This window comes from Lissotriton vulgaris, chromosome 11, assembly GCF_964263255.1.
Source record: "Lissotriton vulgaris chromosome 11, aLisVul1.2, whole genome shotgun sequence".
NCBI lineage: Eukaryota > Metazoa > Chordata > Amphibia > Caudata > Salamandridae > Lissotriton > Lissotriton vulgaris.
The window spans coordinates 409,105,860-409,123,197 of NC_141699.1; the positions used below are offsets into that span (position 1 = coordinate 409,105,860).

The 17,338-nt window shown below is 41.0% G+C and overlaps 1 protein-coding gene across 2 annotated transcripts in view; it reads left to right on the forward strand.

Moving 5' to 3' along the window:
* STAMBP (STAM binding protein) overlaps positions 1-17,338 on the forward strand; it is a 152,026-nt gene that overhangs the window by 48,700 nt on the left and 85,988 nt on the right. For both annotated transcript variants that reach the window (XM_086943461.1, XM_086943462.1), the window contains exon 2: positions 16,787-17,003. In XM_086943461.1, coding sequence (XP_086799587.1) covers positions 16,801-17,003 — 203 coding nt within the window. In that variant the 5' untranslated portion in view covers positions 16,787-16,800. The remainder of the gene's footprint in view (positions 1-16,786; positions 17,004-17,338) is intronic.

Below are 17,338 nucleotides of genomic sequence, written 5' to 3' on the forward strand. Positions count from 1 at the left end.
GATGAGTGCAGATGTGCCACCGTGTGCTTTGTCTGTGACCCGCCCCACGGCCACCGATCTAAAAACAGAAAGTGCAACACCGGGTCAAGGTACTGCCTGAAAAAACATCTTTAATACTAGTATAAGCATCAGAACATTTAGAGAGCATGATTTGTAACTCGAGAAGAATGCGTTGCTCACCAAACCGCTTAGCACGCTGGGACTTGTAGTTTAGTATGACAAAAGTAGACCAATGACGTGAAGGTGGAGATAAAAATAAATCGAGGACAGGGCTGGATTAGCTGTTGGCGACTGAACCGGCCTAACTTCAGAGCTTTGCCTAAAATTATATTTGGACACGGACAGCGGGAGGGGGAGGCGGTCCGCGGACTCCTGGCCCAGAACCTCTCTCTGGCCCCATTAATTACTCTCTGAAGGGCTTCACGCTCCCCTGGCTCCCAAAGGCTGCATACGGCCACAGCCCAGTGACCACGGCTGGCAGGAGGGTCGAGGCCTCCAGGCCCGGACCGTTCCCAGAGCTCACCTTTCATGTCGCTGCCGCCCTGCGCCCTGTCACGGTTCCGAGTAATCCGCTTTCAGGGAACAATGAGTTAAAGAGGGAGCGAGGGGCTGGGGAGGGGGCCCATAGAGGTCCAATATTGACTTTCCTGTACACTGGCCCCTCGGCAGAAACCATCTCCTTTTTGCCGATCCTGAAAAGCATCATACTTTCACCCGTGTCTTCCGATGCTGTACACCGCTTCACAGTTAAAGGGGCAGCTCAGCCTCAGGGACACAGCAAAACGTTGCGCACCCGTTCAAAGCACGGCCTGTGCAGGAAGGCGTGTGCCTTCAATGCCGGACCAGATTCGGGGGCGTTCCCGAGACTGACGTCGCCAAAAGCCAAAAATTCTCGGGAACGCCCCCGAATCTGGTCCGGGATTGACGGACCGAGCTGTCTCCCAATGGCTAGCCTCCATTTATGGAGCTAGCCAATGGGAGACTGGGGCGGATACCCGACCCCACACAGAAGTCATAAGGTTTTTTGGCGCATGCGCACTACGTGCGCATCGCCAGTCAAAACCTAAAAATGACTGGGTTATTTGGGAATTTTGTTTTGTTTGCCATTAAGTGCCCCATAAAAGGTGTTGAGTGCAATTTCCCTTTATGTTTCATCCACGCCACCACTTGTGAAAGGTTTAAGTAACATGTAAATGTAAGACAGATTATTGTATGTGGAGTGTGTAGGAGTCTTTATGACTTTGAGAAAGTAGGTGAAGTGGCACTGAATTTGAATGTGTATTGCCTAATCATTTGTTTGAGAAGGATTTGGTATTGTGTACAAGTGTCTGACATTTAAGACATGACTGGTCAGTTTTTTGCTGTGGTAATGAGGCATTATAGTTTACAGGCTTCATATGTGTTTGTATGTATTTTGTGTTCTGCAACATTTTGTATTTTTTGACATGTAAAGTTTTATTTTGCAAATGCATAATCCTTATAGATGTGATTGTTCTTTTGAGTTTCCTATAATGTGGCACCATATATCCACAGATCTATTTGTCATTAGAAAGAGTGTATGCTGGGGGTGGAAATTAGGTGTAAGAAGGTAAGCCAGTTGTTGGAGGTAAAGAATAGAATCTCTGAAGAACTCAGATTGTTGGTAGGAGGAAGTGTGAGTCATGTTGCACAAACATATTTTTATAAAATGAGTGTGGTGAACCATTCCAGTATCATGTGGACTTGCAGGAATCTTGTATGGTTTGGTGGTCTCTGGTAGCCGGTATTGGACTGTATTATTTGAACAGGAGCTAAATGATATTGACAAAAAACAAGTTTCTCTTTTCCTTTTGTTGTAGTTTGGAAGAAGGTATTTCTTCTGGGCCCTCTATTTTCTCTGAAAAGGAGACTTAATATAGGATAGAGTCTCAACCAGGTTATCAATTTACAAAAACATTTTTATACAATGCTTCTTAATTCAACAAACAAGTGCAAAGGAATGTGGTGTTTGCCTATTTTATTTACCAGTAAATTGTTATGTCATCATTATTGATACATTACATTAAAAACAATTCTTCATAATTTTTAATAAAAAAGAAGACATAGAATACATTAGAAAACATTATTTGAAAAATACTGTTGACACGGCGTTTCGGTGTTCTAAAAGATTGTCACCTTCTTCAGGACAACAATTTCAAGTTTAAAAACATCTGAATGGATACTGCTTAGAGCCTCAATCAATCAACTACAGGTATTGATACGATCCTTCAGTATTTAGGATAAAATGTAGAATGGTACTTGGTGCATGAGTGCGTTTCTTATGTGGCTATCTTGTTTTATTTCAAGCTCCTTGCTTCTGTCGTTTTCCACAATTATTGTTATCTTAATGTTGTTTGAGGATTTTATGCAGGACGGGCTCTATCTTGTCACCTCTCTCTCTTGTACTTAACAAGGGAGGTTCTTCCCTTCTCCTCTTTACCACCTTTTCTCAAAAACTGTGAAATCTTCTCTATTGTTTGCAGGATGATAAATTGAGAGTGAAGAGGGTCTCCTGTGAGCGTCCATCCTGCTGGCCTTTCAATCTGCAACTCATGCAATGCAAAACATTAAGAAAAAAATAATTGTGAACAACGACAGAAGCAAGGAGCTTGACAGAAAACAAGATAGCGGCATAAGAAACGCACTCATTTCTTATGTGTATTTTATTTGTATATAAAAAATTATACAAATAATTTTTTTATTATGTATTGAATGTCTTCTTTTTTAATAAAAATTATGAAGAATTGTTTTTAATGTAATGTATCAATAATGATGACCTAACAATTTATTGGTAAATAAAATAGGCAAACACCACAATCCTTTGCACTTGTTTTTTGGCTTTTTTGAATTAAGAAGCATTGTATAAAAATGTTGTTGTAAATTTGGTAACCTGGTTGAGAGACTATCCTATATTAAGTCCCCTTTTCTGAGAAAATAGAGGGTCCGGAAGAAATACATTCTTCCCAACTACAATAAAAGGAAAAGGGAAGCTTCTTTTTTGTTCTTGTATACCCATCCCTTTTCCAAAAGAAGGGTACCTCTCACATTATTCTTAGACTAAACGATATTGACTACATTAGATGTTTTATCAGTGAAAACGAGCGAAAATCTACTGCTTAAGATCAGACTCAATTAAGTGCTGAGTCAATCTACTAAGCTATATAGCATACCTACTGCCACTCTAATTAAATATTTGTGTGGCTCAGGACTCCCGATATGTTTTCTTACTGGAATGTGTAGCGGGTAAAGAGCAGCTGTTATACTTCTTACTGATGTTAATAGAAGCATATGGTAACAGTTCATATAGAGCGTAAGGAAACTGTGGTTTAAATACAATGTAGATACGGGATACCGGTCTGTTTTTTTCATACTACGTGAATGCATACTACATCTCTTGTGTGAAATGCACAGGGGACAAAGAACACTCTTCTGTGTTCGCATGTACTGAGGATTCTATTTCAGGACCGGAGTCTCCGATTATTCATTCTCTTTCTTTTACTGCAAAACACAGCAGCCAATGAAAAACTTTTTAACACTACACAAGCTACATTTCCCATGATACACAGCTCAAAACCACAAATCATGGCCCAGCAGTCCATATAAGAGTAGCCATCGCCATCTTAGGAGTCTCTTTCTTTGCTGCTCGCAGCTGAGCTAAGTGTCTCTTCCTTATTTTCTGTTATAAATACTAATCCTTATTATTGGTTATGTTGTGATATTAATTTGAGCTCCTTTCCCACGCGCTTGCGCTGCGGGATTATGAGCTGCATGAGTCAGTCTGTTCCGACTTTGCCCCATTATGCTTTTGGAGCGGGCCGCAACGCAGTCATTTCCGGGCTGGTTGTTGTGTCGTCCCGACTTCGGGACTGTTTGTTTGATTAATATCCCTGATCTCACTCCTTTGAGTGGAACGCTTTGAGGTCATACCGCGTAAAGTATTGTCGCCGCCTTATCGGGCCCGATATTCTATTAGAGCCGCGCGGACATGTGCACATGAGTTACGTTTTGGGCATTTTTGGGCTATGCACCTTTCTACTTCAATGCCCCCCCTTAGCAGTAGTGTTCTTTAAACGCTTGGCTTCCTACTGTTCACTAGCTTTGTAGCATGTAGATTGACATCGGCTCCGGCTGTAAAAATCGGGCAGTCCTATTGAGCGCGTGCATGCTAAAGATATTATTTGGCTCTTGACGTCCTGGCTGCACTGAGGCTGGAATAATTGTGATCACAGCTAAGCTGATTTTTGCTGTTTTTACTGGTGCACGTGGGGCTGGCTACCCCAAGTGATCTTTTGGGACAGTCTTGGCAGTTTCTTTATTATTACACAAAAGGAAATCTGTAATAATGGAAAATTGGGCCTCTCTATGAGGAGGGGCCCCTTTTGGAGGATACTTTAGTTGATGCTCTGGATGCCTCGGTCCAGCAATCGGTCAACAGGGCAATTGAGACTGCTGTTGCTATTACAGTGGATTAAGATCTGGCTGTTGCCCTTAAGCCTATTACTGCTCATTTGGAGAGTTTTGCAAAACTCCTTGGCTTTTAAAATCCTGCAACACCGAACCACAAGCCCGGTTCTTCAGAGGTACCCTGTAAAGCGAAAGCTAGGTCCTCTGAGTGGCCTCATGCTGACACTCTGGCTAATCTCCCACAAGGCCCTTTGGGTGATCACAAATACTCGGTCCCTTCGGCCTACACAAGTGTACCACCTAAGTGCAAAGATGGGAATTATATTGATAGGAATACCACAAATACTTATTCCACCCATTACAATCATGATAATCCCCCTAAAGATCCGAAAAAGGGTATTGATCGTGCTTGGCACGGGTGTCAGGACAAGTTACTGGATTTGGCTGGGCCTCTTGTGAAGATTTTAGAGATGCCCTTCGTGGCCAAGGAGACGGGCACTCAGGTTGTTCCTGATATATTAGCGGGCTATATGTTTGTTGGGGAGCGCAAACTGTGTCCTGTCAATGGAACAGCGCAGATCTCTCCTTATGCGCATGGATTCCAATCTAACCCAACTCACTTTGGCTGAAAGGGGCCCTTGGCTGAGAGCCATTTTTTTGGTGATACATTTGTCAAGGACATGTCTTAAGTACATGGGGACCTTTACTTCACTGGATAAGGCCCAATTGAATATCAGGAGTTTTCCAGGCTGGCCTTTTCAATCGGGCTGGGCAAGGCAGGGGCCACTCGCCTGCCCATTACTATTATCTAGGCCCTCCCAGAGGTGGATATGGTTGAGGTAGAGGAAATTGACAGGATTCTACCAGGGGTTGCATACTGTCGGATCAGCTGATCCTGATGGATCTGGAGGCTTACAGGCAACAGTGGAATTTGCCAGGCATTTCAGAGGCAGTATCAGGCTTCATCCAACAGGCCTGAGCCCCCTCCACTAGAAAACAATACTCTTCGGCATTGCAATGCTGGATGGGTTGGTGCCTGGAAAAAAGGTATATCTTACAAGCCTTTGAATAATGCTGGTCACGCACAGGCTGATGGTAAGCTCATAGGGATGCACCCATATCTCTGCAACGTCTCAAGGGTATTTGGGTGGATAATCCTCCCAAGGCTAAATATTCCTTTTTGTGGGATGTGTCTGGCTCTGCTTGAACGGTGACCAGACAATTTGCAGTTATCTAGGAAGCAATTCTCAGCTAAGCTGGCTATACTTTTATGTCTATCCTCCTGGAGGCGTACTTCGGATGTCTGAGTACTAGACATAACAGGCAGAGTATTTACTCAAAAAGGAAATTCCTTTACTATTACTGGCAGAACAAAAACATTTTCTCGCTGTATTGAGTATAATGCATTCCCTAGTAATGTTAAATTGTGTGTGCGTCTAGGTTTGAAAGATTATGAAGAATTTACTCGTACTTTGCAACCTGAAGGTTCTATCCAATTATTGATTGCTTTACAAAAAACATGTAAACCTGTTTCATCTGCTACAATTGCTAAATGGCTGAAATCATTCATGGCAAAAGCTGGTGTTGATACTCAGGTCTTTGGTGCTCATTCTGTCCAAAAAGTTATGGCCTCAAAGTCATTTACTTTGGGTTCTACTGATAGAGCGCGCAGGTCACCCGGGTCACAGGTTTACCAATTTTCCCCACGCACTGGGCCCTGACGTGAGTAAACGAGGACTGAATTTGCGTGAACCGGGTGATATCTTGCACGCCACTATGAGTAATTCGGGGGGTGACACTTACACCTCTTACTATTCATGTACCTGACTTACCACAGGCACATTACTCCTAATGGATCAGGAGCTAGCAGTGCACAGGTGACAGGTTTCCTAGGAAAGAATATACTCTATAAACCAAAAATACATTTGTCCACTTAAATATACTGTAAAATGACCACAGACACCTGATGAGTTTTCAAGGTTTTATCAAAAGATTTTAGAATGGATATGTCAAAATAACAAGCCAAATACACAGTAACACATCTATCAGTAAAACCAAAGCCACAATATAACTATGGATTAGGGCAAGTACCATTAGAATAATTGGGAACACTATAGGATATGAGCATTTAGTGAACACGCTATTCAGCACAAGTTTAAACTAAGGCGAGGGACATGAACAGGACCTAGAATGTATATTTAAAACTAGGCTACTTATGCTATTTTTATACTAAATTCACTGCAACCATGCTAAAGGAAAGGGGAAAAAACTGGAACACACTAATAAAATATGACAGTTTGATAATCTCCTACAGGTGGGGAGAGAAGTGGAACAATTCTAATAAACCATTGCATATAATTTGCATTTCAAGGTGATAGGGCAATATCACAGGCAAGAGTGCTTTATTAAGAAAAGAAGAGAAAGTGAGAGAAAGACGTAAACCCACAGAGTAATATTTACCTAATTTAGGAATGAGGACTAACCCTGGCCACGGGTCAGTTTGGAAGGACGGGGACAAGGACCCTCAAGAAAGGAATGCCAGAATGCGAGCAGGTACAGCTCACGGGCAGTCAGGACAGGATACCCCTCAGGCTTTGGGTCAGGGCTGGGCTCACCAAGGTACGACCAACTCCCACAGCTTCAGAAGCAACGCCAGCGTTACCCCTCTCTGTAAGTAATCCGCCAGTAACCCCGATTGGGTTTTCCGAATTTTCCCAGCAAAGTGCTTCGCCAGCACTTGAGACTATTTCCACCCCTAGGAGTTTGTGGAAATTAAGGATAGAGTGCTCCGCAGCACTCTAAATTGAGCACCTATAGAGTTCGTAGGGTCAGTAACAGGTCTGCTACTCGGACAAGTCGGACAATTTTCCTAAGCTACACTAGGGCAATTATACTGTTTGGGGACCCTTAGACCACCCACCAATGTTGCAAGTGACAGCTTCGCACATTATGATTGGTCAGGAGAGGTGACTTGGTCATTGTCGCCTCCTAGAATTCAGTGTTCCCATCATTGCTAGTAATTTCTGCCTACCCGCCCCTTGGGTTCACGTTCCCATGCATAGGAATACAGCAAGACAATACAGTACATAGCAGGTAGCAACAGTGTTGCTTCGCCCAAGGTAAGATTCAGTCTCCTGGAGATGCTTCCCAGGCGCATTGGGCTTCTGGAGCCAGCTGGCTTGTTTTAGCTTCTGCGCAGTGAGGTTTCTCTCAGGTCACATGACAGTTCTCAGAGGAGCTTCATCATGGCGTAGCTCATGTGTTACCGGCCCCCCAGAGACGCGATACATGAAAAGTAAGCGAGAACAAATTAGAATCATACATAAAAATGATCACACTGTATACCGTGATAGATTTAAACACACCCCTTATTTTATAACAGCAATAGTATTAAAGTTTTAGTGCGAAAAGACAGATAGGCGAAAGCAGCGGTAGCAAGCAGAGAGCGTGGTGAGAGACAAGCGGCCATCTTTGCATCAGTGCGCATGAGCAACACAATCCCTCCAAAATGCGAGTGCGTCACATCACATGGGTATGACCGACGCATGCGCAGACTGGATTTCTGCGAAGCAGCCATTTCCTTAGTGCAAGCATTGTGAGGATGAAAAGACACACAGGCAAGCCTCTTGGGGACACCCGCGTGTGGGGAAAAAAGCTAAATAAATGACGGACAGTTGGATTAATATGATTATACGTTAGGCGAGGTTCCTGAATGAGAGCAAGTCGCTTTACGTGCGAATCCTTGCTCCATCACTACCATTCAGGATATTATGAAATTGGCTGATTGGTCATCTGAAACTACATTTGGATATTTTTACTATAAACCTGTGTGGTCCTGGAATAGAATAAAAATGTTGATAGCATTGGCACCAAGAGGTTTCAATTCTATTAAGAACACAGAGGCAAGAATGATCCCACCCAATATGTCATTGATTATATGATTCTTTTTTTTACTGGGTTTTATATAGCACAAACCCTGACCCAAAGGTATCAGGTATCAGAGCGCTTTACATAACACCAGTTGCGTTACATGAGGACTCATTCATTTTTGTTAGGCATGGGGAGATTAAGTGATTTGTCGAGAATCATAAATTGTTCAGCGTCATTGCAGAGACTTGAATGCAGTTCCTCAGATTCGAGGTCGACCGCTCTAGCTGTTAGGCCAACTCCTCTTCCCAATTGTTATGACTTGTTGCCCCACCCTTATGTATAGTCTGTGTTATATGGATTTCACGGATCTTATTTTATTTCCTGGTTTGGATCAGAGAGCATAGTGATCCTGTTCCAGTCTTCATATCATTGGTGAAACTTTGTGTTCCTGTTGCTAGATGAGCTGTTGCTCTCATGTTGGGGTTGGCCGCTGCAGTTGGCTCTACGGGCGATGTTGGTTATTGTCGCAGTTTGATTTCTTGGACTGTTCGGAGCAAAGAAAGAGGCTCTTGAGATGGCTACTGGACCATGATTGGTAGTTGTGAGCATAGTATCATGGGAAATGTAGTTTGTCTAATGTTAAAACAGCCTTCATTGGCTGCTGTGTTTTGTATTAAATAAAGAAAAGCAATAATCCTCGCCTCCGTATCATTAATTGAATTGACAATTCTTAGTGCCAATGCTAGCATTTTTTTTATCCATGCTTTACAACGCAGACACACCTCAATAGACCTGCATTCTGATTCCTCTAATATATACAGGACATCCCAGATGGTATAAGATAATCAAACTAGACCAGAAGAGTCAAAGGGCATGAAATCTTGTTTGGTATCTTGAACATAATTTTTTTATAAAGATTTTGAATCATCCATAGACCAACACATGTTTGGTGACTATCATCAGGGACAAATTAGTATCATTAAATTCACTCACTGCAAGAAAAAAACAAGAAAGATCAGTAGTAGCAACAATTATCTCAAAGCCCACTTCATTGAGAAAATAAAAAGCATTTTGCAGATTGCGGAAGTTAGAAACATTGTAGATACACAAATTATAAGCAGTAACAAATGGGTTCAATATTGACAAGAAATTGGAGGTCTTTCTTAAATGATTCAATCGTGGATGGTTGATATACCTTTTATCAGTAACTAAAAACTGAAAAAGTAGAATCGGAGCTGATGCTGTATAATTATTACTTGTCTTTTTGATTTGCCTTTTTTTTAAAGTTTTTGATAAGGGTGATTTACCCTACAAACAATTTGATCATCTTGTCACTTCTTTGATTTTGAATGGATGGAAATTTTGTTAGATTATGTGAGGAGAAAAAACGATAGCTTTTTTCAATCATGATTTTTCTATACACTGACCTGTAGCTTATCTGGTTAAACTATGATACAGTGAATTTGAAAGGCTAGGGTTCATGACCAATCAGCAAAAAAATATATTAGAAACTTAAGTTGTGTAATTATTTGTCCTTTTAACTATTGGCTTTTAAATATTGTTTTGGATAAGAGTGATTTACCTTACATACAATGTCATTATCTTGTTACTTCTTTGATGGTGAACAGACGAAAATGTTGGTAGATTATAGGAGGAGAAGTAACTATAGTGTTCATTGATCATGATTTTTCTGTGCTCTGACTCGTAGCTCATCTAGTTAAACAATGACACAATGAAATGAAGGCATAAGGGTCCAAGCCCAGAATTCATTTGCATATAAAACAAAGATGAAGAATGGTTCCAATATTTAGCAAACACTTCTAAAATAGATTTATTAGGCCCTGAGAAACATGGGGATGCAATAGTTAAATTTTATTCTTTACATTTTATTTTGCCATGCCTCCTCTTCAAATCTTTTATTTAATCTTTGTTACATCATTTATCTCGATGTTGGCTTTAAGTTACAGAAAGCCGTTGGCCATAGAGTAAGATGGGTGATACTGAGAAGTGTAGTTACCATAGAACATTAGGCCAAGGGTGCACACGCATTTTTGATGAATCCGGCAAAACTGAAAGTTATTTCTCAAGAGATTTGTTTTCATCCGAGGTTAAGGCTAAGGAGTTTCTGGATAACCTAAGGTAATATGGTGCCTTAGATTCCAAGGTCTATCATATTAAGTAGCAGGTCTGCTTCCTTACGTTGTAGAGAGGATTTGAAATATATTTGTATGTATCTCGGTGTGCATGAGGGGCTGATTATTTATCTGTTGTTGTCAACATGAATAATGTGTTTTTTTTTTGCACAGGGTACAGGGATTGCTGATTGGTGGATATTTGGTGGGTGCTTTTTCAGTTCAGAGGGAGGTCTTTTTCTTTGATGTAACTGCTTAGATGATGGCATGCTGACACACATGCTAATGTGCTAGAGAAGAACGGGAAATATCCCCTTCTCTCTTTTCTTCTTTTTCTGCTATAGGGAGCAAAGCTATGGAGCGGGGGAGGGGTGTAGAGAGGAGGTGGGCAGGTGTACATCTCCATCAACGGACCATGGTTGGACCAATTGCCCTAGCTAGAAACAGGAGGATGGGGTTGGGAGTGGGGATGGGTTGGAAGCAGGCTTTGAGTGATTGGGGAGGACAGGGACAGGGTTTTGGAGAGTAATGAAGAGGAAACAATTGTATTGGTTACAAAGGAGTCAACAGAGGGGTAGGAAGTGAAATACAGTGCAAACTATGTTGTTGAGATTGAGGTCATGACCCTAAAGAATACGATTGCCAAACTTAATAGAAAGGTCAAAGCTAGGACAGGGCTAAATTAGGTAGGGAATGGCACAAAGTCTTTTTATCTGTTCGATAAATGCATGTGGCCTGAACGATAGATTAAAAAAGGAGTAGACTAGCATTGGGTCTTAGAGCAATGAAGCCAGATATAATGTGTATCCAGGAGACGCATGTCCCATGGGGGAAAAAGAGAATACTCAGTGAGTTGGGGTATTTGTTACTCTGCTGTACAACACTTGAGATGACGTCCAGGGGGTAAGCTATTGTGGCCAAGAAAACTGCTGGGACAGCAGCTAGGATCTATGTTGAAAAAATGGGTAGATGAGACATAGTGGAGTTTTGTACAGGCATACGGAGCTACACTTCGTGTTCAATATATGGCTCTAATCTGGATGACCCTACTGTTTTAACCAGCTCAATCTGGAACTTACAACCTGGCCAGCCCTCCTTATATTTTTTGGGGATCTTAACTTGCACATAGCCTTAGGAAGGATGGTTGGGGGATGCAATTCATATCTAGGCAGGAAACCATTAATATTTAGAGCAGTCCAGTAGTTAATCAAAGATCATGGGCTGATTGATTCATGGGATAAACTAAAAAGCCCTGACCCTGGATATACATTTTTTCCTTTCCCCACAATAAAATTGTATGACTGGATTACTTTTTTTATGTCTGCAGCTTTGACTGGACAGTTTGAAATTGAACATTTTTCTAGGGTATTGTCAGATCACAATCAGTTAGTGCAATAGCTGGCATTGTAAGGTCTCCTGTGATCTAGACATTTGACAGGAAACTTCTGTTGGATGAGGAATATAAAGATCATATACACCAATGGCGGAAGGAGTTTTTGTCAGTTAATCAAGCGCCGTTCCTAACATAGTATGGGACACCCTCAAGGCAGGTATAAGGCAAGAAACACTTAGCTTTAGCCTTTTTAAACAGAGACAGAAGCGTAACCGATTACAAGAATTATATGATAGCCTCTCCCATCAAGAGGCAGAACCTGCTTTTAAAGGACAGGCAGGATGGATGTGATACTGTACAGAGCATCGTGGGGTTTAAGGCCAGAATCAACCAGTACTACGGCAAGGAGGTGACTGCCAAATTTCAAAGTTTCAGGACTGAATGTTATGAATATGGGGAAAATACAGGTAGTCTTCAGGCACATCATATTAGACAAAATGAGGTTTGGGGGTTGAGGCTATTTTAGATGAATACTTGCCAAAGATAGACATTCCCACTGTACTTCTTAGGTTATTCAAAGACTAATATGGAAAACTATATTCTGAGCACACCTTCCCCCAGCCAGACACCTGTGCTAAATTCCTCAGTACACTAAACGCAAAAACCTTGAGTGATGGTGAAAGGGCTCCTCTTGGATTAGCAGTCTCCTCTGGGGAGGTGGCAGAGGAAGTGAATTCTATGGCCACTGGAAATGCCACAGGACAAGACCAAATTACTTTGGAATTTTATAGGCTATTCCTGTCTGAACTCCTGGATACCATGACTACTACTCTCCTATGTGCTCATGTGGAAGGAGAGTGCCCCTATTTGTGGGAAGATAATATTATCATGATATTTAGGAAGAAGGGCAACTCCCCTTTAAATCCAGGATCATATAGGCCCATATTTCTGCTAAAAGCAGATGGTAAGTTCTATGCGAAGATTTTGGCTAAAAGGCTGGAAAAGGTAATAGTTCATCTGGTGTCCCCCCGTCAACATGGCTTCATCTCGGGGGTAGTGGGTGGGTGGGGGGAGACAATCGACCATATGCTTACGTAATTACTCTTTTAGATATTGCTGAAGTTACAAGATCTCCTATAGGACTGGTATTGCCAAACACAGAAAAGGCCTTTGACTGAGTCTGTTGGGGAATTCTTTGGGAGGTTTTAAAGTGGAAGAGACTCGGTCCGGTCTTTATTAAAGTCATAAAGGCGTTCTAGCGAGCCCCTAAAACCAGACTTCAGATTATGGGGATGGCATCAGAACAGATTTTCATCACCAGGGGAACAAGACAGGGATTTCTTTGGTTACCCCATTTATTTGCTCTGTATATTGACCCATTTATTGCAACAGTAAGATTCAGCCTGTCCCAATAAGACTCACAGATTATAAAGTATTGGTTTATGTCGATGATATACTGATAGTGACCCCTAATCCGTCTAGTACTCGACGGCCATCGAAGATGAGGCCAGTACGTTTGAGGCCTTAGCCGGATATCGCCTCAATGAAGGCAAGACCTAGGAAATAGTCACTGAAGGAATTCGCTCAGGGGATCAATGGTGGGTGAAGGATGCAACCTATTTAGGAGTATAATAGCTGCTCTTAAGACATTGGTAGAGTTAAATCTAGCACCATTGATCATATAAATCAAACAGGATCTAGTCCAGATTAATAATTGGCATTTTTCACTGGTGGGGAGATGCAGAGTTTTAAAAATGCTTATCCTTCTGAAAGCGCTGTACATTTTGAGAGCTATCCCGATGGAGATCAACAACAGCTGGCTGACTAAATTAGCAAGTCTGTGTTTCAGCTTGTTATAGGAGTTTAAGAAGAAAAGAAGAGTGTCAAGGTTGATGTTTCACTCCAGAAATCCGGGAGAGTGGGCCGCCTTAACTCTCATGCTGTACAAATTGGTCCTGCATGTTGCAGTATATAGGGATTCTGATTACGGGCAGTACACATAGGATCAGTTCTTCTGAGACACCTTCTGTATATTAGCTCACATTGAGGTCTGATGTCAAGAGCTGCTTTCTGAGAAACTTGGAGAAGAGCTACTACTAAAAAAATCTAAATAAAACATATAAGACAGTTGATGCCGCATTCAAAGCTTGGCGGCAGGTTAGGAGGAAAATGAATGTTGCCAAATATATTTGTTATACACCTTTGCGGGGGTCTCCTGCTCTGCCAGGCATTCCCACAACAGGTTGGGTAAAAAGCTCGAGATGTGTGGCATCTCGAGGATAGGGGACCTCTATGATGGCGATCAGTTTGCCTCTTTTGGAGAGATACAGGAGAAGTTTGGTGTGACGAAAGAGAAGTGTATTTTAGTACTTACAGATCTGTGAGGTTTTTACCAAAATGGATATGAATCAAATCTTTCTTGTGAACCAACCATGCATAGAAGCGGTGGAGCAGGGAAGAAGAATCAGGCAAATCTATGATTTACCAGTGCAGGGTGTACCAGACAATTTATAACCCCAAACCGACAACTGGGAGGCGAGTTTGGGGGTGGAAGGGCAATTACTTGAACGCTTTCTGGAGATGTGAAGGGAGACCTTTTTGACTGCTGGCCTGAAAAGCCAGAATTTTAAAACCGTCTTTGACTTGTACTATACTCCTTGTAAGCTTTGTAAATGCGGTAAGAGGGTTGATTCCAAATGCCATAGCTGTGGAGCCGATCAAGCGGAAATTGTTCATATGTTCAGTACTTGCCCTTGTCTGTCTAATTATTTGCAGGAAATTAAGACCTTTATTGGGACGATCCTTAAGAAACCGATCAGTGTTACCCCTCAAATAATTTTGTTAGGGGTAAGTGAGGATCATTGTCTTTCCATGGGTGAAATATATTTGTTTTTTTGTGTCTATGACCCGCATGTACATCGCTTCAAGATGGATAAACCCTGAACCTCCTGCTTTCTCTGACTGGAGATCGTTTCTTGGCTATGTAAGATATGTACAGGGGACTATATGTGTGTTGGGGCCTGAGGGAGATGGGGTGATCTAATCTGGTCCCCAATATCCGAATAGATTGGGAGTTTTAACTAAGGTTTTGGAGTCTGTAACGCAAGGAAGATATTTTGGAGGGGCCCCTGTGTGGAAGAGGATCCTGACCTTCCAGTGGTAGTGTGATGCTACATGCGTATACTTTTAATAAATCTGAAAATCTTTTGAATTGTCTTGTCAGAATATAGGCTTTTAATGTACCATAGATTATATTTAATCCTCCTTCACAGTATGAGTCACTGTCTGCTGCCAAGGCAATAAGATTCAAAATGTGCTATATATACCATTGCACTTTAACCAATGAAATTTTAAGGTAGCCGTATATTTTATTATTTGTGTGAGCATTATGACTATATTTGTCCATCCTGCTGCTATGAGTATCTGACCTTTAATTTATTATTCGATTGCACTTTGCTATTGATCCTTGATTCCCAGGTTGTTTAGATCACTCTACTCGAAGTTTATCGTACCAATGAACTTTAACTAATGAAATTCAGCGATTTCTGCTTGTGTATTTTTTTTAATGAATGATATGACTATTTTTGTTTATCTGGTTGCTTTGGTCATTTGTTTCTTTGCACTGCTTCTGTGAATATCCTGCTGTTATTTATATGTGGAATTTCACTATGTATTTATCCCCATTCCTGAAAAATCAATCAATTCAATAAAAAATAATAAATATTAAATAATACAAATATTTTTTTTTAAAAGAACGTAAGGACGTTGTCAGGCACAAGGTGGCAGCCATTTTGATCTTGGTGGATATAAAAAGCAGCCGTTTTAGGATGGATATGATACTCGTTTTTTGAATGGAACTATGGGGGTTACTGGTCTGGAAATTGAAGTGGGAGTAGTTTTGGGTTATTAGAGAAATTTACTGGAGAACATGTGGAATTGTTAATGGCTAAGTTATATTACATATGTTTAATAGAAAACAATAGAGGATTGGAGATATCAAATTTTAGGAGACTATTCGAATGGAGGAAAGACCTATAGTACCTAAAGAAAGGTTATTTAAGCAGGTGACACATACAGTTGCTCTAATAATATTTCAGTCACTATTTCAGGAAAGTTAATTGAAAGGGAAATGGAAAATATCTGTTGGGGATGAATTCATTTGTTCACTGTTACAGTTTACGGAGTTTTGCCCGTGTTTTGGAGAGTGTCTTTTTCAAGTTGGTTTGTTGAGGGTATAGGAATGAACATTTAAATAGAAGTGAGTCCCATTTGGAATGTGATTTAAAGTATTTTGAATTATAGGATATTGAGTCTCTTGTGCCTTGTAAGAACAACATTTTTAAGAGAAATGTTATTGTCTGTGACATTTTCATGTATAATATGCAATAACATTTAGATTATATTTATATAAAAGTAATGTTTCTATAGTAGAAGATAACATTTTTGTATTGTAGAGTATTTATTTTTTGGATGCCAATCTGAGGGAATGCCTATTAGGTGCTTTTTATTTCTTAATGAAATGGACTTGGAGATAAATGTTACTACTACTGATCTTTTCTGTATGGTTGTTTTCTTTGTGGTGATTGAAGTGATTTTTAAGAATTTGGCACTGATAAAGTGCTGATAGTTACGAAAACACATGTTCACCTATTGATGATTCAGAATCATTATAAATACATTTATGTTCAATATACCAAAAAAGCGTTCCTTCCCCTTGACCGTTCTCGTCTAGCTTCCCTGCTCGATTACACCTTGACCAGTGTATCCGCTTAATTCCTGTGCTCTAAATAATTGTACCTGACTACAGAGCGATAGCAGTGTGAAAGCAAAGGACAGATGTGCAGGCTAGACAGTGTTCAGTGACACAGATGGCATGGAGCTGGGAAAGTTAGGTTTGTCTGGGGGTAATTATCTGCCAGCATTGTCATGTTCGTGAGGGATGACTGTTGGAATAGAAGTCCGTTTTAAAGGACATATTCAAGATATGCAATGGACATCTTGTTAAATGTTTTTCTTTTCTCCATCCTAGCCTGCTTCTGCACCATGCCTGAGCACTCCGATGTCAGCCTGGCCCCTGAAGAGAGAGTCCACGCCTTGATCCAGAAGGGCAGCTCGGTTGATGTAAACGATGACATCCCACCCAAGCGTTACTATCGCTCCGGTGTCGAAATGATTCGAATGGCAACAATCTATGCTGATGAAGGCAACATTGAGAGAGCATTTATTCTATACAACAAGTACATCACGTAAGGGACTTCACCTGTACATGTTAAGTGCTTTTTTAGATTGTGTACACAGCAGAAAGGCATCTATTTAATACGCCTAAAACATCACACAATGAACTCAATCTTTAATATCAAGAACTTAAGGACTTTCAATTTAAACATCCTACAAGCGCCTTTGTACTGTGAACAATGTGTGTCATGTAAGGACCTCTATCCTCTTATTAAAAAGTAATACATGTAAGAGTTTCCATCTAGTACGTAATGTAATGATCTGCATCCTGAACATCACACAAGTTTCTCCATAGTCTACACCAAGTAAGTGTGCACAAAAAGTCTCAATCTCTCCTCGATATCCC